The sequence below is a fragment of the Columba livia genome, chromosome 1 (genome assembly GCF_036013475.1).
Source record: "Columba livia isolate bColLiv1 breed racing homer chromosome 1, bColLiv1.pat.W.v2, whole genome shotgun sequence".
NCBI lineage: Eukaryota > Metazoa > Chordata > Aves > Columbiformes > Columbidae > Columba > Columba livia.
Genome location: NC_088602.1, coordinates 171,922,515 through 171,945,906, shown reverse-complemented (window position 1 = coordinate 171,945,906; position 23,392 = coordinate 171,922,515). Strand labels below are relative to the sequence as shown.

General features: G+C 39.6%; 1 protein-coding gene across 2 annotated transcripts in view; it reads right to left on the bottom strand.

The window, feature by feature from the left end:
• MRTFA (myocardin related transcription factor A) overlaps window positions 1-23,392 on the bottom strand; it is a 95,519-nt gene that overhangs the window by 44,504 nt on the left and 27,623 nt on the right. Inside the window, exon 1 of one of the 2 annotated variants that reach the window (XM_065046722.1) lies at window positions 1,192-1,765. The exons of the other annotated variant lie outside the window; for it this stretch is intronic. Coding sequence (XP_064902794.1) covers window positions 1,192-1,318 — 127 coding nt within the window. The 5' untranslated portion in view covers window positions 1,319-1,765. Of the gene's footprint in view, window positions 1-1,191; window positions 1,766-23,392 lie in introns of those variants that run through there. 2 annotated transcript variants of the gene reach the window in all.

Genomic DNA, 23,392 nt, shown 5'->3' with positions numbered 1-23,392 from the left:
ACAAAAATAGTAATATTTAAAAAATCTAATAACAAGCTAACTCTTGATGTCTGTTAAAGAGGTTTGGTAGGGAAAGTGACAATGGGGGTAGAAACTTAACAGTTTTGTTTGGCAGCTTCAGCAGGCCTAGAGCTGCGTATGAGAGAAAAATCCTCTAAATGCAACTGCTAAAATTGTCTTCACACACTGGCCATCTTTCCATAACAAACATGGCCTTATTCTATCTGGCTTTTTGTCCTCATCTCCTACCAACATTTACTTTGGTTTTCTGTCCAAAATGTCACTGAAAGTAATTTTCCGCTCCTTTCAGATCACATTACTTGCTCTTAAAATCAGTCATCACCTTATTTCTGAGGTCACTGTGCTCAAGGTCTTTGTTCACTCCTACAAGTTACTATTAAAATTCCACCTGTAGCTACACAGATCCAGTATTTCTGATAAAATGTAAATCTTCTTATGTTTGCCGTTGGGATTTTTTTAATGTTCTACCATTCTTCCCTGTAATAGTTTCCTTGTTCCTGTTTGTTCCTATTTATTACGCCAGGCACTATGCATGGCTCACTGTCTGTTTTCATCTTCTCAATCTTTTTCAATCCCTCTAGATCAGATTCTGCCCTTGTAAATATCACTCCCTGAAATTTGACCTCAATCTACATCTTTCAGAATTGTCAAACTCCTATAAAAATCACATATATTTGCAGGAGAATATAATTATCTAAAACAATCACATTTAGATGTATACACCCCACTCCCTCCACACTCTGCAAACACCACCACATAAAAACTTAAAACGTGGTAACTCTTATCTCCTTAAAGTCAGAGTTGCCACTCCATAACAAACCTTTAATGCTTTAATAAAACAGCCTTAAAACATTGCTTACAAGAGCCCTGCAGACATAGAGGAAGAAATTTAAACTCTGAAATTAAAACTTCCAAATGCAAGAGAAACTGTTCCAAGGTCCAGGCACTGCAAGTCACTACATACAGAGCTTCAGCCTCGTCCTGTGACATGCTTATGAGTGCCCCCGGGGACAACAGGTCAGAGGAGTCAGTGGGAAACCCAAAATCTGGACTATTGCCCAGAAAAGAAAAAGCAGGCAGATTCAATACACAAGACAACAACAACAACAAAAAGACACCACACAAACCACTGATACAGTGCCTACAACAAAGAAAGCAGAGCCTGCTAACCTTCTCGTAAGCTGTGGTATGAATCCTGATATGTGCTTGAACAGCTCTTCCCTTGCTTTGACACAGTCTCTGCAAGTGGCACAATCCCAACATAGGCAGGCTGGAGTGTCTTGGCTTTATCCAACATATTAGAGGAAATCCCTGGACCTGGAGGCAAATTCTGTAACACAGGAGGCGTCCCAGGCTAGTGGAAGGGGTGCTTAATCCTCACAGGAGACCCAACCGCAATCCCTCTCTACCAGGTTTCGGTCACTGCACCAAGCAGGAGAGTGGCAAAAAAAAAATTCAGTTTACCGCTAGATCCCAAGGCTGTGCTCGCATAGGAACAGAGAGATACTTGAGGAACGCACAAATCCTGACAGCCAACATCTAAAGATTAAAATCAGCAAGGCTCTTGGCAACACTTTTCTCCCTACTGTCTCAAAGCTCAGACAGAAACTTCACTGGTTCAGCAAGCAGCTATAAGCATTCAGGATCCCAGTATGCAGAGCGGTGCTTATCAACAGATGTGTGGACTTCTTCGTGAGGCCACTTGCAGTGACAGCCAACCTCATTCACCCAAAATAGTGAACAGTTGGTTTCTCTACTCACACTACAGACACCTGCCAGACAGGCAATATCATGTGACTGAGCACAACCCTCTCTCTGCCGCACCTCCCGACTGTAAGCCCGCCCTGCACACAGCTATACCACCACCAGCGCTGAGTGCAGGAGCCACACTGCCCTGTTTTCCTTCCTGTTTAAACTGTTAGAAATGTAATTTTAGTTGTGGAGAAAGCTAAACTTATAACCCAGGAAACAAAGTTCTTATATGCATTTACTCTGAGACCACATATAAGTAAGAGCAGGCTATATTTGTATAAGCACACATTCTTGCCTCTTCTTCCCTTAAATCCTTACTCCCAGCCCCAGTAAAAACAGCCACCTGAAGATAAGCAGCCACCCCAAATCAATAACCCTCTACTGCAAACACTAAAACTTCAGAATCTGTCCTTGTATGGAGGCAGTCGTCTCACCTGGCGCTTATTTAATGTGCATCATGAACAGATGCCATATGATTGACACACTTTGGTTATACATACTACCCAGAGAGATACTGGAATTGGAAGTGGCCAGGGAAAAGCACAACCTGTCCAAGCAACAGCCAGGGGGTTCTCTCACCAGTACAGCTTGTGGCTTTGTTAGTTTTTAATTTTGCTAAAGCATGCATCATAGAAGCTGCAATGAAGTCCGTGGGAAGGTGGGGGGGAGGCACAGAAATAGAGTTGTCCAATTAATACACATACCTGAAAAACAGTATTCTGGTATTTTTCCAGAAAAACAAACAAACAAACAAACAATAATCAGTGTCATCCTACAAGCTTGGAGCAAAAATAGCCACATGGACATTACAAAAATAAGAAGGTGAACACTTTAAACACTATTGGAACAGTCTTCATTTCGTATTGTGTCCCCCCCACTCCCAAGCAAGACAAAAATTTCTTGTCTCTAAATAGGTTTGAGAGGCATCCAAAAATTTTTATAAAGCAATGCTGCAATAGCAACCACAGGGGGGGAAAGCCTCTAGTAACAACACTTTTCTAAAAAAAAGTGGTATTCAACCAAATTTAAAAAGCATTACTTTAACACTGCCATAAGCTGCATTAAAGAAACAAAACATATTAATGATGCTAGATGGCATCAGTGACATTTCTGAGTGCCTTCAACAGTACTCTTCTTACTTCGAAATGTTGAAACTTTAATCAGAAAAGAATCCCAACTCTGAAGTTCCAAGGGGTAAAAAAAATACCTTTGGTGATAATATAAAGCTCTGTAACCTCACTATTCCTAAATTACCAATGTATACTCAACACAAACTCTCACCTTAAATTTATGATTTGTAAAAGTCACATAAAGGTTCAGTTTCACAATGAACTTTGGCCAATAAGGTCAAATTACTGCATAAATAGATGAGCCCGCTTTTGCGTGAGCATTAGCAGCAGTGACGCTGCAGGGAGCTGCCTGGGGAAGCTGATCTGTCAGAGCACAGGAGAGCTAAAGCCAGCATGAAGGAGGGGAGGAAGAAACACGCTGTCCAGATCTCCCCTTTCAACAGCAACACACGGCTGCACATTGAATCAGGCCTCTGTGCAGACAGGTCCCATAATTACTGTAATAGCTGAAGAACAACTACCCTGTGCCAGCCTGAGTCCTGCTTCTTCTGGCAAGCAATACACCATCTGGATGGTGGAAATGACAAGATTCAGCTACAGAGGTCAAAGACAGCTCTTATTCTGCCAAACTGGGCCTCTGAGCCAGCAGCTCACTACTGTGGAAGGCCTGGGAAGTGTGAGCCAGTTGCTCCATCCAGCTGACTCACCAATACCCAGGTACTGCCAAAACAGCCCCAAGATGTTGCCTGAGTTCTGAGAAAGTACACTTAAAGACCTGAAAGAAGAGAGGCACCAAACTGCTAACAGTATGTGAAATATATTGGGCTTTTTGGCAGTCTAATGATATAACTAAGCCTCTGCTTCTATAATTCACAAATTCAACTTGATGAAGATTTGATCTTCTCAATGTATGATTGCAGACCTGCAGATATATGTAGACATACCTTTCTTCCTTTGTAGAAAATAGCTTGGAAAGAAAAACTCACTGGCTGAATGAAACACAGACAAATCTTTTCTTTGCTGAGTGAGATATTTTAAAATTTTGTCCAACTGCCTCAAATATTTCCTACAGCATTAATTAGTGTTCTGAAAGGAGAAGCAATTATCTAAAACAGAAAAGGATGGGCCAGAACAGTACAAAAAGGGCTTAGATAATGCCCTACATGCTGTAAGAAGGCAAACTCTGAGGGGCCCAGGATGGAGATCGTCAACACATGAGTAAGCACTCATGGGGCACCTCCTTGAAAAATACGGATCCTGATAGATGAGTAAAGACCAAAATCAACATATATTGCATGAAACACTGACACTACTGCCAGATGTTCATAAGCATCAAAAAGTTAATCAAAAGTTTAATTTTACTGGAATCTGATGTACCAACAACAGATCTGAAAGTCTGATCAATGATCACATGGACAGAAATGTCAATACACTATAAGAACAAGTAAGACCTCATGAGTAACCTTGAGAGTTACTTTGGGAATCCACAGGGTAGAAGGGGAGGTCCATTTCACAGCAGATGTAGGATCTCCAACAACAATTTCAGTTGCTTAACCACTCCAGAAAAGTAGCATCAACCCACACCAGTCCATGTTCTACGTTTAGTGTCTTGCACAATCATTAACCTGGAATTGGCAGCAGTGCTGTTGGCAGAGAGATCACCTTTATCAATGGGACCCTAAGTATTTGCCACAGATTTCTGGTTTGGAAAACACTGGGCCCAATTTTCATAATCTGTCCATGAGACATCTATTGAGCCTTACATCCTTTGACTTTCAAGTGTGAAATGAGATACAGACTGTGGGAATGTGTTCTTCCTCAAGATGCTGCATTACTATTTATACTCTCATACAGAAATAAAAAGTAACATCAGGTGCACATATGGCTTGCACAGATACAGCTGCTAGTTCTGAGGCCTGGTGGGCACAGAACACAATACTGGTATTTGAATGTCAGTTATCATTACTTACTATTTTGAACTAATTAATTAATGTTTTCTTCTTTTCTTTTTCTATCCTCAAAAGCCATGACAGCATAAAAGCAGCACATTTTTCAAATTCCTGTTCTGTGCTAGAATAGAAACATGGAAGACTGAACCATACTCAAGTTAAGTTCTAAAACTTTTGTGGACATTTGACCTTTAAATTCCAGGAGCACACAAAATTTTGCCTGTGCAAAGTTGGCATCAAAACTGCAAGGTGCTACAGCTTAAAGCTCACTACCACCAAAAAGATCACTTCCAGTTCAGCTTCTCCTAGCCATTCACTCTCTTAGCCTCCTTAAAACCAGCTCTGACATTCATCTCATATCTTAATGACCTGATTGAACCTACTAAACAGCATTACCAACAGGTGGGATGAGCACACCATTCTTGACATAGGCTAGACTTTGGATCAACTTAGCTGTAATACAAAACTGCACCACTGGTTTTATCCCAAAAATTAATGTATTCTTTACATTCAAATTAATGAGCAGATAGAAAGTGCGCTTACAACCCCCCCCCACTAACTTGAAAGGTGCATTTTTTTCCTATTCGCCTCCAGTCCTCCCTGCAGAGGGTTCTCTGTCATCCTTCCCCCAGTACTAATATTCTTGGAGGACACAATGCCTGCAAGGATGTGCGTGCACACAATTTAGTGACGAAATCTAAACAATATACTGCCAAAAACTGTCAAACAGCTGCAATATATGCTCACTCAGGCAATATGAGAAAGATCTCAGTCAAGGTCTAAGCCAGATGAACCCATATAAAGAAGTATGAGCTCACTATATTTGAAGATGTCTTTGATTTTCTAGCAAGCAGACAAAAGCTGGAAAAGTAACAGAATGCTGCACCTACACTATTGTAAAACTTTGATGTCTTAGGGCTCTATTCATTTTATACTTCAGAATAAATACAGACTTCACACTGACACTTGTGTCACTTACTTTTTCTTAGCTAAGGATCACATTTATGTAATGTGAGTTTGCTTTGGATATTCCCAGGATCCTGCCTCCCACCAGCAGTGACCTTCAGGAAGCAGCAGAACCACCAAGCTGGAAGCACTGTACATTCTTGCTTCCCCAGATCTCAGGAAGAGCCTGAAGTTTACACACTCTGATCTTTTCAACTAGCTGGTGACAGCTAGTGCTGCCAGTCAGCATTCAGAAAACTTCTAGACATGACAGGTAGCCAAAGGTAAAGCACCCTGCAGATGTAAAAACAGGCAACAGCAGCAGGCATGCCTGGGAACCTGAACCTTTGCCGCAGCTTTTGAGCTGCTCTTCAGTCCCCCCAACCCACTCGGGGATATACCACCACCCCCACTTTTGGCAAGTTGGCTGTCATTGAGCTGTAAATACTGCGAGTTGAAAGAATAAAAATAGCTGCTGCCCAGGCTGGAAAACCTATCAGGTGATGTCAAGGCGTGTTTTGAGCCATTCCCTCCCTCCCCTCCCCCGCCCCGGCCACTTCCTTTCCTATGTCACTTTCTCATTACCTCACTGTCTCTAATTCTGAAAGTGCTTCTCTCTGCATCTTTCAGCTGCCAAAGTGAACTTTACACAGCAGCTAGAGCCAAATCAACCCCCAGCACATATATAAACTCTGCCACCCACCCCATTCCTTGGGATTCTGCCAGGATGTCAGTTTGCCTTTCCCTGAAAACACACACATGAAATCCACGATCCCTATCTGCAAAACACAGGAGTGAGAAAAATCAGTTCAGCAAAGAGAATCAGTTCAGCCAAAGGAATGCAGCGTTGATCTGCATTTGATTAATTCTGTAGATAAGCAGCTTCCAACCAGCAAGGCAAGTCAACATTGTAAGAGAGGTGTGGAGAGACAGCAGCAGTGATGCCCCATCCCTCTCTCCCTAACACCAAGTTGCTCAGCCCTGCCTTTCTCCCAGGCTCTGCAGACCTGAGGAGGAAGAAGAGGCAGAAGAAGCCAAAACATTTGCTCTTCCCACCTGTCCCCTCCCCAAACTCATTTTGACAGTGTTGCTGACCAAAGGTCATCTGCAAAGAGACTGTGGTGATATTGCTACAGGGGCAAAAAGGAGGAAAGGAGAGAAAGGGAAGCAGAGATGTTAGTTCAGTTATGGTCCATGCCTCTCCTCCTCCCTCCAGGATCTGTTGTACTGAAGGACCTGGGGGTGATAAAGCGAAATAAACAGTCCAGGAATCTACCCTACTCTAGATCATGACCAAAAAAAAAGCATTATGCAGCACATGCTTCTAAGATTACTACATGCGAGTTTTTCACCCACTCAGAATGTGTCATTTACACGGCCAAAGAAAGCAATGCAACTTTAAAAGACAAGTTGGTTAAATTAAGGTTTGGGCTGGTTTGGTTTTGTTTTGGTTTTTGGTTTGGGTTTTTTTTTTGCGTGTGTTTTGGTTTTGAGTTGGGATTTTCTTTTGAAAACCACAGGCAACAGTTCTATCAATGCTCTCCTCTGGAAAGCTGCACACACACTCCTTGTCTACAAAATGGTGTTGTCTATGTAGAGATTTCTGCCCAGGAGAAGAAATGCAACTAATAGGTACATTTCTCTGCCTAATGCAGTGGAAGGACTCTGTCCACAACAGAAAACTTCACAATAGAGGGCAGGAGGAAAGCGGAGGAATTAAGAGAAAGCAGTTTTATAGCTAGTTCCCAAACAATTGCAGCCCACTGTGCATATAAGCCCAACAAAAACAAGCAAGTAAATGAAAAACACATCCAAACATATTTTATTTGTTATTGTTAGCATTTTGGTTGATTAATTCTGGTTAGATGCAAACACTGTTGCATACCTCTTTATAGTTCAAAGTTACTAGCCTCTCTTCAAGTTACCACCCCTGCTGAGCCCCCAGAACTGGTTGCATGAAGGCTTTCACTCTGTTCCAGTGCAAAATTAGAAAGATTAGCTCAAATTACCTTTGCTAAGCCAACGAGCTTCACAGTGAGAGCTCACACATCAATTACGGCTTCTCAAATGTGGGGTGGGTATCTCCAGTGGAGGGGCTTAACTTAGAGCTGCTCCAGCAGGAATTGCAAAGGAATTCCCATCTTGCTCTAAAAAATTACTTAAGACCAAAGCTAGTAAGAGTAACAGTTCCCTGCTCTTACCTAAGAGCAACAGTTTACCTGTTATAAAAAGAGGCAAAGGTTTCAAGCCAGAGACAGTCACCCAAGATTCAACAAAGTTAAAGTTGTTCTTATAAGCCTTCCCGCCTGCAGTTGGGTCTGCTAATTTGCCCACACGCACCCCAAATAAATGTAACCGCTCCAGGGCCAGGTAGATGTGCTCACACACATGCACATGTACATTTCCCCACTACCACCACTGCACATAGACAAGGAATATCCAGAGGTTGCAGGAAGACTGACATGTAAGTATATACTGTGCCTAGTGAAGACCGCTGAGCACAAGAGACCAGACTTTTCAAGGCATTTCCTCTTACAGATATTCCAGGCTTTAATTTAAACCACTATGAAGAAGGGAAAACAGAAAACCCGGAAACATTTGGGTTGGCTCTCAAGAGCAGAAAAAAAAGAGGAAGTTCTGGCTGCCAGACCAAGGGGGATACTGAGCAGGACAGAATGGGAAAGGAGGCAATCTGAATTTGTCTTAAAACAGCAATTTCTTTTTAGGAGGGATTAACTGGGAAAGGACAGGAGAAATATACCCTTCCCCTCATGTTAAGGCATGTTTAAGAGTTTGAGGAGTTATGTCACTAATTCCTGTGGTTGTTGAGCAAACAATATCCTGCACTTCATCCTCCCACATCCTTTCAGCTTCTGGCAATAAAAGGGTTTTTCTCCATCAAACCCTCCTGCTGCACAAAGGGGCTACCTGCAAACACTTGGAAAATGCAATCTATTTTTAAGCTACCTAAACAAGAGAGGAAACAGCCAGGCTGCAGTCAATGTTCATGCGCTGCTTGTGAAAGTATTAGCAAACTCTTCATTTGCTTTGCAGCTTACACCAGCAGAATAGCTATTAGGTAAACCCTCACTATGTAACTGTGGCCTTTGCCGAGAAAGCCACTGTTCCTTCTCCAAACACATCAGGTACATAGGCAATGGCAACATTGTTGAGGCTCAATATAACAATTCTGCTTGGTTAATCTGATACAGAATTGCAATCCCAGAACATAGATTTTTATTAAAATGTCTTTTTACCCTTTGTGGTTGCAGAAGATTTCTTCCCAAGTTGAAACGGCTATGCACTAACTGAGGTATAACTCTAAAAAGATCATTAAGCATCCTATTCATTTCATATGTTAGTAGCCAATGTTAATAATTTTAGATGGGGGGGGGGGTTTTCGACTGTTAACTTCTCCAGAAATGATTCAAGTGCTTTGTCACAGTCAGGTAGTAGTAGAGGCTTAGATGAGGTAAAGTAGGAGGGGAAGTTTTATGATAACTGCTAAGCCAATTCAGTGGTTAGCTGCCACTGAAAGTGGTGGTCCCCTTTTCCATTGTCATGGATGCTCATCTCGCCCCACAGTAAAACATAGCTATTGTCAGGATTTTTTGAGACAGGAAACAATTCTGAATTTAGTTCTTGCATTGCCAAATATATATAGACCACCTCCAATGTCAAGTGCTCAAACTCCTCCCTTACTACCAAAACTCTCACCTATACCCTGGATAGATGCCAGTCTCAAGCTTTCATGGTGCATTCGACAACTGAATTTATGTTTCCAATATGAACATGTATAACACGTTCAAGTTTTAGTCTTTAGCTACAGAATAAAATAAATCTGAGACAACGTCAAGGCCCGCAACTATTTAATTTCATGGAATGGACTGCAATGACCCTGAGAAGGGCTTCTAGGATTGAGTATGGACTCATCCCCACTCCAGATGTGCAGACATTTCAGACCTTAAGTGCAACCTAAAGCATGAATCTCAAGAGAGATACAGAGTGAGACTGGGATAGTTTTTACCTGCATGCTACTAAATTATTCAGCTTTTGATTAGCAGGAAAAATATCCTGGTTATGCTATAGTGGAAGGAGTTCTTTAACGCCTTCATGGCAGTCACTTGCCTATCACTTCAGGAAGATGCAGTTTTGATGATACTACCATTCCTTCTCCAAAGACTACATTTTTTAAGTAAATTGTATTCTCCATAAACAAAATCAAAGGTTTCTTTTTTCTTGATGCTGTTCAAGGCTATAACAGAAGACAGACTCTTGGTATTAAATGTACAACTTCTCCCAGTTCATACATTATTTGTACCTCTCCTCAGTGATTTGCTCACAACAATCACAGGTACCAGACCAAAACATAATATTTTCCCCCAGCAACGTGAATTGATCTAAAATATTAATGTAGTTAATGAGAAATCCCATTTCCCAAGCATTTGAAAAGAACCATTGGGAGTTGGAAAAGAAAGCTCACCAAAACCCAGGCTCAAGAAGAAACAGTAACTTTGCAAAGACAGAGCCATAAACACAAGAGCTCCATTCAGCAAAAACCAGTGTGAGCTACCTTGCTTTTACTGCTTGGTACCTCAGTATAAGTTCCCAAGTACAGGGAATTGCCACAAAATGCAACACTGAGCTTCATATCCTAAACTTAGTCTGCACATATCCATGTTCCAAACCTCTGCACCAAAGACCTTTCTGCATATGTGAGACCGCATCACTGGTGAAAGTTTAAGGCAGAAAACATTTTAGAGAGGTAGGGAAAGTACAATAAAATATGGCACGTGGTTTGATCTGACCTATGTGGTTATCCAAAAGACAACAGGGAAACAAAGACACAGGTTTTGTCTGCAAGGAGCATTACTACGTTTAAAACAAATTTTATCTCATATCCAAGAGTTCTGCTAATCCCAGCCACAAAAACAAAGAGAAAAGGCAAGTAACAGGGAGAGTGTATCCTTTTCTGTTGCCTCAGCAAAACCTGCCAAATCTTACGAGTTCTAATCCCCAACTGGCTTCAAAACATTGAAAGGCATGTAGCCTAAGTGCTTACAACTATAAAGATAATTGTGCTTGGAACATAACATTCTGACTCAGCCCTCAGCTCTCTGTTCTGCTTCCCTCCTCCTAAATCTGTGAGCTCACCTGTGGAGGAGTCTCTTCAGTCACTATTTTTCATTAGCTGTTTGGAACCCCTGTGAGATCTTTGTTTGTCGCTTTAGTACTAGTTACCAGAACTCATCAGTCAGAACTTCACATTAATCAACTCTAGACAAGCCAATTCTAAGAAAAACCCTTCAGTTTGATAAACTGGGCTAAAACAAGTAGAGATACTTACATGTAACAGGGAGCCTGTGTGTCAGAATTGGAATTAGAAATCCTAGCATCCTTCCTTGGCTCCTGAATCTACATTATGAATCCAGACACAAGAGAGGGACAATTAAAGTGATACCACATAAAAACAAACAGGTTGATGATCAAATTGACTAGACAAACATGCAAATTAAAAATGTATGGTTTTATATGCCTGCCAGTTCTTATGATCTGACAGGACTTGAATGCTTGCTCTCAATATATCTAACAGCTGGCTTAACATAAGTCACTTACAAACAAACTCTTTAGAAAAAAAACAATTTTAACAGTATAGACATTGCCATATGCTTGCTTTTGGCAACTATGCTGTAGTAAGTTCAGAATTTACTATAAACTCACAATTCTCTCCCATCAGAAAATATTCTTGCCTGAGCAAAACAGCTATTTAGCAAAACCATCTTTAGGTTTGAGCTGTAATGTGTAGACAGGTAAGGTAGAAGAGGGGAGAGCAGTGGATAGCATTTACCCTGACCTGGTGAGGCTTTTGACAGAGAAACTGATGGAAGTGTGGGCTGGGTGAGGGGACAGTGAGGCAGACTGAAAAGTGTCTGAATGGCTGGGCCCAGAGGATGCACCAGCACGTGTTGGGGGCTGAGTGGCTGGAAAGCAGCTTGGCCAAAAAGGGCCTGGGGATCATGGTGGACACCAAGCTGAATGTGAGCCCTTGGGACAAGGAAGGCTAATGGTATCCTTGGCTGCATGAGGAGGAATGTCCCCAGAAGATCAAGGGAGATGATCTTTCCCCTCTACTCAGCAATAGTGAGACCACACCAAGAGTGCTGTGTCTGTTCTAGGCTCCCCAGTACAAGAGAGACATGGGCATACTGGAGAGAGTCCAGGGAAGGGTCCTGCAGATAACAAAGGGACTGGAGCATCTCTCCAACGAGGGAAGGCTGAGAGAACTGGAACTCTTGACCCTGGAGAGGCCTCAGGGGGATTTTATCAATGTGTGTAAATGCCTGAAGGAAAGGTGCAAAGAAGAGGAAGCCAGAATCTTTTCAGTAGTGTCCAGTGACAGGACCAGAGGCAATGGGCACAAAACAAAATACAGGAGGTTCCCTCTGAACATCAGGAAACACTTTGTTTTACTGTGAAGGTGCCCAAGCCCTGGCACATGTTGCCCTGGGAGGTTGTAATCTCCAGCTGTTCAAAAGCTGTCTGGATATAGTCTTGGACAACTGGTCCTAGGTGGCCCTGACTGAGCAGGAGATGATGACTTCCAGAGACCTCAACCATTCTGTGATAGATGTGTAGCCACCCTTTTCCAGCAGCTTGCTTGTCCATTCATAGATATGTAACAACCTCAGAGTAAAAAGAAGAAAAAATATTCTGACGTGACAAATCTCATAAAGGGGAAATGCACATTTAAAAAAAAATTATCCTAAAAAAAATCACCCACTTCTAATTTCATGCATTTCTTAATTATTTGAATCTATCATGCACTGTGTATCCTTCCTTGATGCTTGATCTTTCCTCTCTCCTTGACTTGCTGCCCAGCCACTGCCAGTCTTTACTGGTTCCACAATCTAGTGTTAGGCATTTTTCTCATCCTACTGATGACTTCAGAGTTGAAATTGTTTCTCTTTCTACCTTACTCAATTTTACTATTCAGTACAGACAGTTTGAGGGATGTTACCCAAGCCAGATGAAATAAACTAGCATCTCGCTCCACTTCTCATTCCTTCTTTTTGATGGCTCTAGGTTTCATAAGAAACTTCCATGAGTTAATTTGGCTCACTGATCCAGCAGAAAACTTTTTTTTTTTTTTTAAATGGCTTTGTTTTCAAAAGTGAATTATACTGCTCACAAAAAAGTCCAATTGTCCAATTTACATCCATGCCAGGTGAGGCTAAGCAGCAGGCGCACTGAGGTGCTAATGATGAAAATCAGAGAAAGGAGTGAATACAAGTTCAACCCCTTCCCTCCCTTCCCTTGGTCATGGCAAATCATTGTGTCAGTTCAAACTGTTTCTTGTTATTTCACCCTGAGTCAAGCTTCTTCATTTTAGTTTCAATCTCTTTAGCATAAAGAGATTGGACCCTGAGAGACAGAGCTGCCACATTTCTGTTAGGAATATCCTGAAGATAAACATACAAGCACATGCTGTGTAGATTGCGAGAACATCTACAATAGATCCAACACTGTGGACATGCCAGGATTACTCTTTGTACTACAAGCACACTATATACTTAATTTGCAAATGCACAATATTTTCAAGATATGTCAGATTTATTATGATTACGCTGCAGAAATGTCTGGGATTTCTGAGTGTCTTTTGCCCTCTCAGTTAATGGAGTGTAGTTCCAGCAGGGCTGCCAGACATCTGGAAATTCTGCACTAGCCTTAGAAGAAACTCCATGGTCCCAATGGAGGGAGGGTGGGTGGGGAGAAAAAAAATAAGTGGACAGTCTGGGAAAATCAGATATATAGCAGTCATACCAAAGTTTACAGGGAGGTGCAGTATCTATTATTAGATCAAACCACTGGAAATAAGAGCTCCCATCACAGTTCAGACCCCTTACTCTCCACAACCAACTCATGCTTTGAGGTTAAGTCTGAAAACTCCTGTTCCACAATGCCTTTTCAGGATGTGCTTCTGCTATCAGCATCTTAAAGCCATCGTGCCGTATGAATAAAATTATGCACAGTCAGCTTCCTTACACAAACTAGAGAGAACAACTTAAGCATTTGACAATGCCAGTTATGACCTTAGGACAGTCTTTCCCCACACAGTCCTACACTTTTCCATCTTCTGCTCCCCACCTCTTCTCTCCTCATCCCCTGAACCAGTTACTCACCATTCTTCACTAAAGAAGTAACTTTCCCCACACTCTTCACTCTCCTAATTATTATCTACTCAAAATCCTAAATCAAGCTCTGCAATCTCCTGCCCTAATTAAATCAAAGAGTAGTTTGCATAAATAACATTTTCTAGTTTTAGCTTCTAGATTTTGCAGCAAACTTTCCAGTCCTGCTTCAGGGCCAGAAGGTTAAACATTTCTCAGTGACGCAGGCTCCCTTAGCAAGAGAGTGATGAGGAAGTGGTCCAAAAAACCCTCATTCTTCCCAGGCACTAAATCAACAACCACAGCAAACAGCAAGTGCCTCTCACAGAGGAAAACTGGGAGGAGTGGAGCAGCCTCTTATTATAAGCAGTCACTTAGTCTGCCACCATAATGCAAAAGCCCAGTACAAGGAGGAGAAGAAAACAAAGCATAGGAAGAAGAATTTAAAAAAAAAAAAAAAAAAAATCAAAACCAAACAGAAATGAGACTGTGTGCAGTACATTTAAAGCTATACTGAAATCAAAATAAATAAATAAATAAACAAATAAATAAAACTCAAAATTTTGTAGAATACTGCATTTCTGTTTTAAAATTGCTATTTTTTTCTGGTCCATTGAGGTTGCCAGTAACTTTCTAGCTTAAATTTAAAGAAGCTTTGACCTTTAAATGGGCTGAAATCTTCCTGCCCAAGAGACCACTTTTCAGACACTAACATATGTCAGTATCTGGATCTTCAAGATAAGATTAGTAGGCTCCTTATGCAGAAACCTCTATTGCTAATCTGGATCTTGTTCTTGCTTAGTTTGAGGTAACACAGGGTCAGCAAGGGCACACTGCAAAGTGTTTTGTGTTTGTTTCAACTTCTAGTGAAGGAACTTTGAAGACTCTAAGCTACGGGAGTGTTTTGCAATAACTCAAGCTCAAGATACTTTCTGAAGAGCTTAGCTCAAAGTTTTGGGAGTTGTAATTTTTAACTGGTGTTACCTCAGTGCCAGACAGTTACTTTAATAAAGCAAAACTACTCAGTTTATTTTTAAAGGCATACATTTAATTTGAGTGTACATCAGTGAACACAAAATCCAAATCTCAAATATTAAAAGACCACAAAAAACCATAAATACATTTCTCAACCTACTTCTTACACTGGATAATTAAATTGGTTCCTAACCTGTTGGGATTCCAATACTGTGCATAATACCTAGGAAGTATCATTAACATTACTTAGAGCCTCCGATTTTTTTCAAAAAACATCGTGATAGAAAAATACAAAAGAGTATTCAACAGGTCACATTAGCAGACACTATTTTAGCACTTGCCTTCTTAAAGATACTGAAAGTAGATGCAGCTCCTTCTAGCAAAAATATTTTGCACTAAAAGACACTGATATGCATGGTCATTTAATATTGAAAAGTAGAAGATGTTTAACCAAAGAGAGAAATTCTAGGACAGCTTTCCAGTATGAGTTGCTGGTGAGTGAGAAATCTAAACGGTGCTCAATAAAATTACGAAGGGGAGTATATGACCTTATTACTTGCAACAGCAGGGGAGTGGGCTCTGTGACCCTGAAGGGTAATTCGAGTTCTGCTTCTTTATGACTCCTTACCTACTTAAACTATTGCTAAATTATGCAACATTCTTAAACCACACTAAGGTTAATCACAAAAGAGAGCTGTGCCAATGTAATTAAACTACTTTCCTATATTGATTCTATTAGTAAAATTCTCTTAACAAAGAAATTGAGGGGAGCAGGGGCAATATATAATATCTTCCATTAAGAGAAAGTTTCTCATTTCACCTCCATAAAGCAGGGCTTATGTTTCCTTAGTAACAAATGAAAAAAATAGAAGTTCAGTCTGCCTCAAGATAACCAGCTGAGGTTTGTCCATTTGAAAAGACAATTTGAAACAAGTGTCCATCTCTCTGTGGAAGAACCCAAAGGTCAGAACAGCAGAGGGTGCTGTAAGTCTGAACTGAGGCTCAGCAACAAGGAGCATCCAGATGCCACACCAAGCTGTAGGATACCTCAAGTTTTGGGGTTTGGTTTTTAGGGGGGGTTATTTGGGTTTTGTTTGGTGTTTTGTTTTGGTTGGGTTGGTTTGAGTTTTGGTGTGGGTTTTTTTTTTTTTGTGCTGTAATTTGAGACTGATAAAAGCCGACAGCAAACAGTTACGTATTAAAATTTATTCATATCAGTTTCCATATAACATCAAAAAGCAACATCAGAGACATTCCCAAAACCTTATCAGTTACCTATAATCCCCACTACTGATCTATACAGCTCTGGGCATAGATTAGAGACTGATTCCCATTGAAGCTTAGATATAAAAGATTCATATTTCAACATCTATAATAAAAATGTAGACTGGACATAGATCCCACTATCATAAAAAAAAAAAAAAAAATCCTAAATCTAAACCCTAATGTAAATTTCTGCTGTCACACAGGAATGGAAACTTGAGCACTTTGTTAAACATTAGTCATCTCTTAAATCTGGCAAACACTGGATAGCGAGGAATAACCAGGTAACTGGAAGGCAGAAGGGATGCGTGTCTGCACTATATCCCTTTAGGCAAAGCTTGCGTAGTGTAATCATCATTCCAGTTTAGAGAGACTCAGCATAACATATGTTCAGATATTAATTCAGAATCTAAGTTAGTGGCAGGCCACAAAGATGACTATGATTGGCCTGAGCCTATTTCAATAATCATTAAGTGATTTTTATACAACCGTGTCTAGAGACCCCAAATAACAAGCTGATTTAAATAATTCTTTTTTACTTCATTTTGTTCATGCAGTTGAACTATGTTCCTAAAGAAAGGTTGATTCATATTCATCATTTAAATGAATGGGTAACTTACAGAATATGATGACAGCAATTAAACAGGGCCCATTATACATGATGCATTAATTTTGCAGCAAGGAAGACTCTGCTTTAATCAGAGTTACGGCGTATAAAACCTGATACAAGTTTACATGCATTTTAAACTTTCATTTAGTTTTTAATAGCAATTGGTGAATTAAACAAAAAAGATGCAGTATGATGATGACAATCTTAGTATGTAGACTGAAAACTGGTTAAAATGCACACACACACCCTCCTCAAAGTTATTTCTCAACAGTTACATTTTAAAGTAAGCTGGAGCCATGAAAAAAGTTAGGAAACAAAGCAGTTGGTGAATAATTGTTTCATGTCTATGTCATCTTTGCTGGTTTTGAACAAATGTGGCCTGTGTGTGCCCTTGCAAGTTCATTTTAGTTCACAGAATGAATAAAGACAAAAAACTGCATGGGTGGTTTTTTCCTACTCACTCTTTCTCAACCTGTAATATCACACTGCATAAAAAGAGTGAAGTATTTTCAAAGCATATGCGAAAAATACTATTTCTAAAAGGTAATTTAACACTTCAACAAATACTTACTCCAGGTTTTAATAGATTTCCAGCAGATTATTTTTTAAATTTAAAGTTATCAGTAGAAATAGATACTGCTTAACTTAGTGATTCTAATGGGTAGTCTTTATTGTAGCCTGTCATTCTTGACAACAACAAAAAGCATCCTTTGTATATTTAGTTTCACTACAATCCTTTAACTCTAGTTTAGCTAACACAGCACCACAGTGATTTGATTACTCAATAGTTAATCACAGGGATAAAAGGCAGCAAAAGGTTATGTTCAAATCTTTCATGAATGGAATAACTTGGTAATGTGCAGCTTACAGTTGTGCACTCCTCACTCCATGTCTTGTAACAGCCAACTCAGAACTTCACACAGTTAGTAGCTCTAGCATAAAAATTTCCATATTTAAAGCTGACTTCAGGAACGTCCCATTTGCTGCTTCGGAAAGAATTCCCACTGTATGATGACGATGAAGCTCACATAACTTTGTTCAGTCTTTGGATCACATGCAGGATTCTGGTTAAAAGCCAGTGAAGAGTCATTTTATCACTACTCGGAATATACACATCTCAGGGAACTGTAGCAGCAACCAGGGAACTCTTTACACTCCCCAGGAACTTGCTACCTAGATACAAAAGGTTACATTTCCAAATGCCATAGCTTCCACACTGAAATCCAAAGTGCTATTTTTAAAGTGGTGATGATGCAAACTACAGAGCTAGGAATGTTTGCTCCTCACCCCACCCTCCCTCCAAAACCAAAATCCTGATTGTGTTTAGTCAAGAACTCATTGCAATCTTGAAATTCCAAGTGGAGGGGGAGCAGGCGGTGGGGTGTGTTAGAAAAAAGAAGAAAAACAATGATTGGTATTTTAAGTTCTACTTTTCAAACAAAATGAAATGCCAAAAATCAGAAGAAAAATCTCACAACTAGAAAAACCTCTTACTAGGGAATAAAAACAACACTAAGGAAAAAATCCTAGAAACAGGTGCTTGAAAAAGACAAGATGAAGTTAGAAGGCATTTTAGTGCATGAATGAGAGCTTACTCTTAGGAGTAACCAAAAGCCAGCACTGAATTTAAACTTTATTTAAAACAAGAAAAAGAGAAAACCAACCACAAACACTGCAGCTCTGACATTTGTCACTCCTGAAAGAGCTGAAGATGGGGACACCTCCCTTCTATGTATCCACAGACATACTGTCCCCTTTCTTCCTATTAAAAGTAGTTTAGCAGCTGACATCGCTAAAGCACTTCAACTTCAGTCCTTTAAAGAGGAAAGAGAAAGGGCCTGGGATCTGTGTTTTGAAAGAAAGAATGAATGGGATCAGCATCAGTTTGTCCTAAATTGAGTTTAATATATCCCTAATCTGCTAAAGTAGCTCAAAAACGCGACTTTTCCCCTGAAAATGATTGAAGTTTTACATTTGATTCAAGATGATGCTAATTTTCAGCTGAAACTATTGATCCTTTTTCAGAATCAGTTGGATACAAAGCAAATTAGACCAGAGAAATCAAGTTTTGTCCACTTTAGAGAACTGAATGATTTCTATGCTCAGTTACAGTGCTGACTTCAAAACAACACTTCTTTTGTTCACTAAATATGCATGGAAAAAACCCTCTTGTTCATCTAAACCACACTTCTAGCTGTTTAGAACAACCTGCTTCTAGTTTGCATGCCTGGCTTGATCTCTAATAGATTCTAAGGGTTTTTTTCAGCAGGTCAATGGAACAACCTGTCAAAACCCCAAGATGCTATCCAGTAGATCAGTCAATGCTGAAGAGATCGTTTTTTTCAGTTTACTCACAGAAATTAAGATTACACAGAGACAATTACTAATACGCAACCTATACCAAGACAGTGCAAACTACAGCATAGTGCACAGAAACAAACCAGTGCCACCCAGAGCAGGAAACAAAGAAGTTTTGAAGTAGAGCAAAATTTAGGGGAAATGAAATTCATTTTAAAAAGTAGCCATCTGGCCAAGTGCTAACATCCATTAATTCTGGCAATGCACTCAGAGTCTAAGTGTCTATCCATCCATCCATGCAAAACATCTGCAAAAAATGATCTGAAATTTAGGGTTTATCTATCTGGCTGATTCCACCTGTGGATGTGGACTGCGCATATTTCTGTCCAGCCACCTGCTACGAGTCATAAAAAGAAACTTGTAAACAATAATAACTAAAATAAAAAAGAAAGTGAAATTATCTTTGAAAGGTGGTATTTGCCATTTAAGCACAAAATTGGCATCACACCCAAGACTCCTGAGATTTCCCTAAGTTGCGTGAGTCCCTCATGTGACTGTTTAAAAACAGTTTTAAGTGTGACTGGATCATAGACTGTGTCAAAAAAAAAGTATTCTTCTAGCACTCTGCCCTCTTCATTTAAAATAAAACAAAACAAACCTCATTCTTTCAGCAGGTCAAGCACTCTTACAGAACAAAGCCAGGTCATATCAACAAACTATTCAGCCCATATCTTGACTGAACAGTGACCAACTGCAAAAGAATTTGCAAGATCTCCATATGGCATAAGTAGGTAACGACATGAATAACACAAGGGCTTCAGGGGAACAAAAAAGAGAGGCTACATTGGGAGATCAGGTTGAATTAGATAATGAGAAGGAAACAGTAAGCTTTTGGAATCGTAAAATAAATATAAAGAAAACAAATGAGTCAGATGCTGAAAGAGTCAAGGCAGCAAAAAGGATCAAGTGACTCTTTAAGAAAAACACTAATGAGGGAGCTTCCACTGCTAAGAACTTGGTATGGATAAACCTGCACATGAACTTCATTTTCAACAGAATGAAAACACCCACACTGGCACAGGGCTGTTTCAAAAACTGTCTTCTTGAATATGAAAGTAGAATTTTGTCTCACTGTGTGTGGCTGCTTTTTGAATGACAGTCAGTAATACCATAGTTCTTCAAACAAGATCAGTAGTCCAATGAGATATCAAATACAGCAGGTAAGTTTCTGCTCCTATTTTCACCATTTTTTTCCAGGTCTATGGCCTTTTTGAAACGTCTTTTCAGCCTGATTTTCACTTTCACTTTTTCTTCCTCAGTTGTCATCTCCTGTATTGATTTTTTTTTTAGTCTCCCCTTTTCAGTTTCATGGGTGTGTTTAATTTTTTCTAGTTCATACAGTGTACATCTCACTAGTCACATTGTTTCTGCTTCACTTTTGTTTGAAGAAATACTCCATCCCTGCTTAAGCTATTATGCCCCCAGAATAATGAAGTTGTATTCTCTCCATCAGTTCTTTCTTTAAAATATTAAGAATGTTTTCTCATATTTAGTATCAAAGGTGTTCTGTTTTATGTGCCCACCAACATGGAATACAAACATCATTTTGTATGTCAGCTACAGTTTCAGATACTGTTCCTTCTTTAATGGACACCCGTCAGTACCCAAGCATTAAATAAGCACAGTCCTGTGACCTGCATGCTTTAAAAACATTTGGTCTGTGGAGTGCAAGCTGTGTGAGGTCTACAAGGATAATTTATTTACCCAGATTCTTCTGCTTCTTCAGTGGTTGTTCATAAACCTTGATGAGTTGACTGGGACAACTATTTCCAGTTTGCATCTTTCCAGTAGGGCTTCTGGAGATGAACATCAGGACCAAGAAGCCTTGAGAAGTCTTCTCATTAGATGACTCTAGCTCTCAACAGGAGACCCGATTTCAATGTCTAAAATGTCTCAAGTAGTTTGCCCAACAGACAACTTAACTACCTAACTAAGCCAAATAACAGTAGCAACCAGTAGCAGCTTAAGTCGCTATTATTTTTTTTAGAAAAAAAAAAGTTTAACAATTTAGTCTCAGTATCAAGTAGCCTTTTTCCTTAACTAGAAGCTTGTAATACACTTCCATTATTCAAGACTGATCTTTAAAACTTACTATGCACATGGTTTCATACTGTTGTCATACCTAATTTCCCTACCAATCTTGGGAATCCATCTATGTAAACATTTGCCTGCTTCTTGCTTAATATTTTTCCAGCAGTGGTTGATCCAGGAGAAAAGAGAGTTGCCACTGATGGAAGAGGTGCAGTAAATCTGTATCCCTCATTAGGTAAACTAAGCTTGCCAGGAAATTGCTTCATTGCCGAACGCCACTGCATAATCTAGGACTAGGGTTAGCTGACTTAAGCGAAAGCTACATACAAGTACTCTTTAGTGGGAGAAACTCTCGCTCTAAGAATTAAATGCAAGCCTCAGGAGTTTTCATCATTTGGAAGAAACTAGAAGCAGAGCCACAAATTAAGATTGAAAAAAGTAATACTAATATGAAGGCTGCTTCCCCAATTTTAACAAGTCTTACTTTATTCTGTGAGTTTCCCCAGAATATCATGTACAAATTCAGTTACAAGAACCCCGAAATGTAAATTCCATGGGTCTTCCCTGTCTGCAAAAACAATTAACATAATTAGAAAACATGTTTTGGGGGGCCTTTATGTAACAACTGTCATATCAAGAAAAAAAATCAATTTTTTCACAACAAAGACAGATTAGATACTTTCTTGCCATACACATTCTCTTCAATACCAAACACCTTGCTAATGTCTAAATCCTACCTCTAAAATTCACAGACTGCAAGACTATGACTAGAAGAATTATGTATTTTGTCCAAACACCCTTCTGAACTGAGACCAAAACTATGTATTCCATGTAAGACAAAGCCCTGCCATAGCATCTTTCTTGCCCATCTACAACAGGAGGTAGAAAAAGCATACTTCAGTTCTCTGTAAACAACAAAGAACACAAACATATGTCAGAACTATAAAATAAAGGTCATACAAGGTCTTCATAGACATACACAGTCTTCACAGATATTTTACAAAACATAAGACTCTAAGATAGGGAAATCAGTGCCACAAATTTAAGAAAAAATATCTGAAGAAGATGATATTAAATTATTAAATTATTGTTTTACTTGTCTCTTTCTTTTCCTCAAGTAGTGACTTGGAAAAAGTATCTAACATTGAGAAACAAATCTGTCTTGACGTTTTTGGCATTATGTGTGTTCTGCTTTTCAGGCAACGCTCTACAAGAGATTAAGAGTACACAAATGCAAACCCAAACTCCTAGGCTACTACTAGTTTGCGGTCAAATCTTAGCAAGGTTACAGTCAGTCTCTGCTCCCGCCCATAGAACAAAGGGCATTCATATCTATACACATTTGTTACGTTTCGTGACTACAGAGTGTTCTAAAGCCTCAGATAAAAATGCTCTACAGAAGTACACCATACTGTCATCAACAGATAATTCTCACTCTAGCATGTCTTACACGCAGAAATGCAACTCTGTACACATCTAAAAGGTAAGCATAGTATCAAGGACAAAATTGTATAAACACAATACCATTTTCATTCTCAAGGAAACAGTCTTTCAAGATATAAAGTATTTATCGGGAACTTTCAAAGCTGAAGTGTTTTCCCCAAAATACCCAAGTTAAAATCTCTCCAAAGTATCAAGAATATCTTTCATCAAAAAATAATTTACAATAAAACTGCATAAATCAGCCAAAGTTAAACAAGTCCTAGATCTGGCAGGGATTTTCTAATTTTCATGAGGCACCTAAATTTAACACCAGGGACCAACAAATGATGAACAGAAAGATAATTTCGTATCTGGTGAAGCTCTGAAGTGATCAGTATTTAATAACCAACTAGCATCCATTAACACCTGCATATGAAATTACCACAGAGCTCTAATTTGTCTTCATTTAAAGTCACATAGCCTCCTGGCACTCCCTAGATAGTTCAGCAATCATGATCCACTAGCAAAATTTACCCATGGCATATGTTTGGGGTGATACCTGATTGGAGTGTTGTCATCTGCATTTCTGGTTCCAGCAGGGTCATGTTGATCCTTTTCTCAAGAGTTAAAATCCCTTAAAGACCTCTCTTTACATAGATATATATCTAGATAAAAATATGTTAAAAAAAGAAAATCCAAGAGGACCTCTCAACTTTAATCTTTCTCAAAAGTTGAAAAAAATTCTCATCCTTACATGATGAAAACTGTGCCTACTGAGAAAACTCAGTCTTTCAACATGCAGTTCTCTGCTTATTCACTACAGGCAAG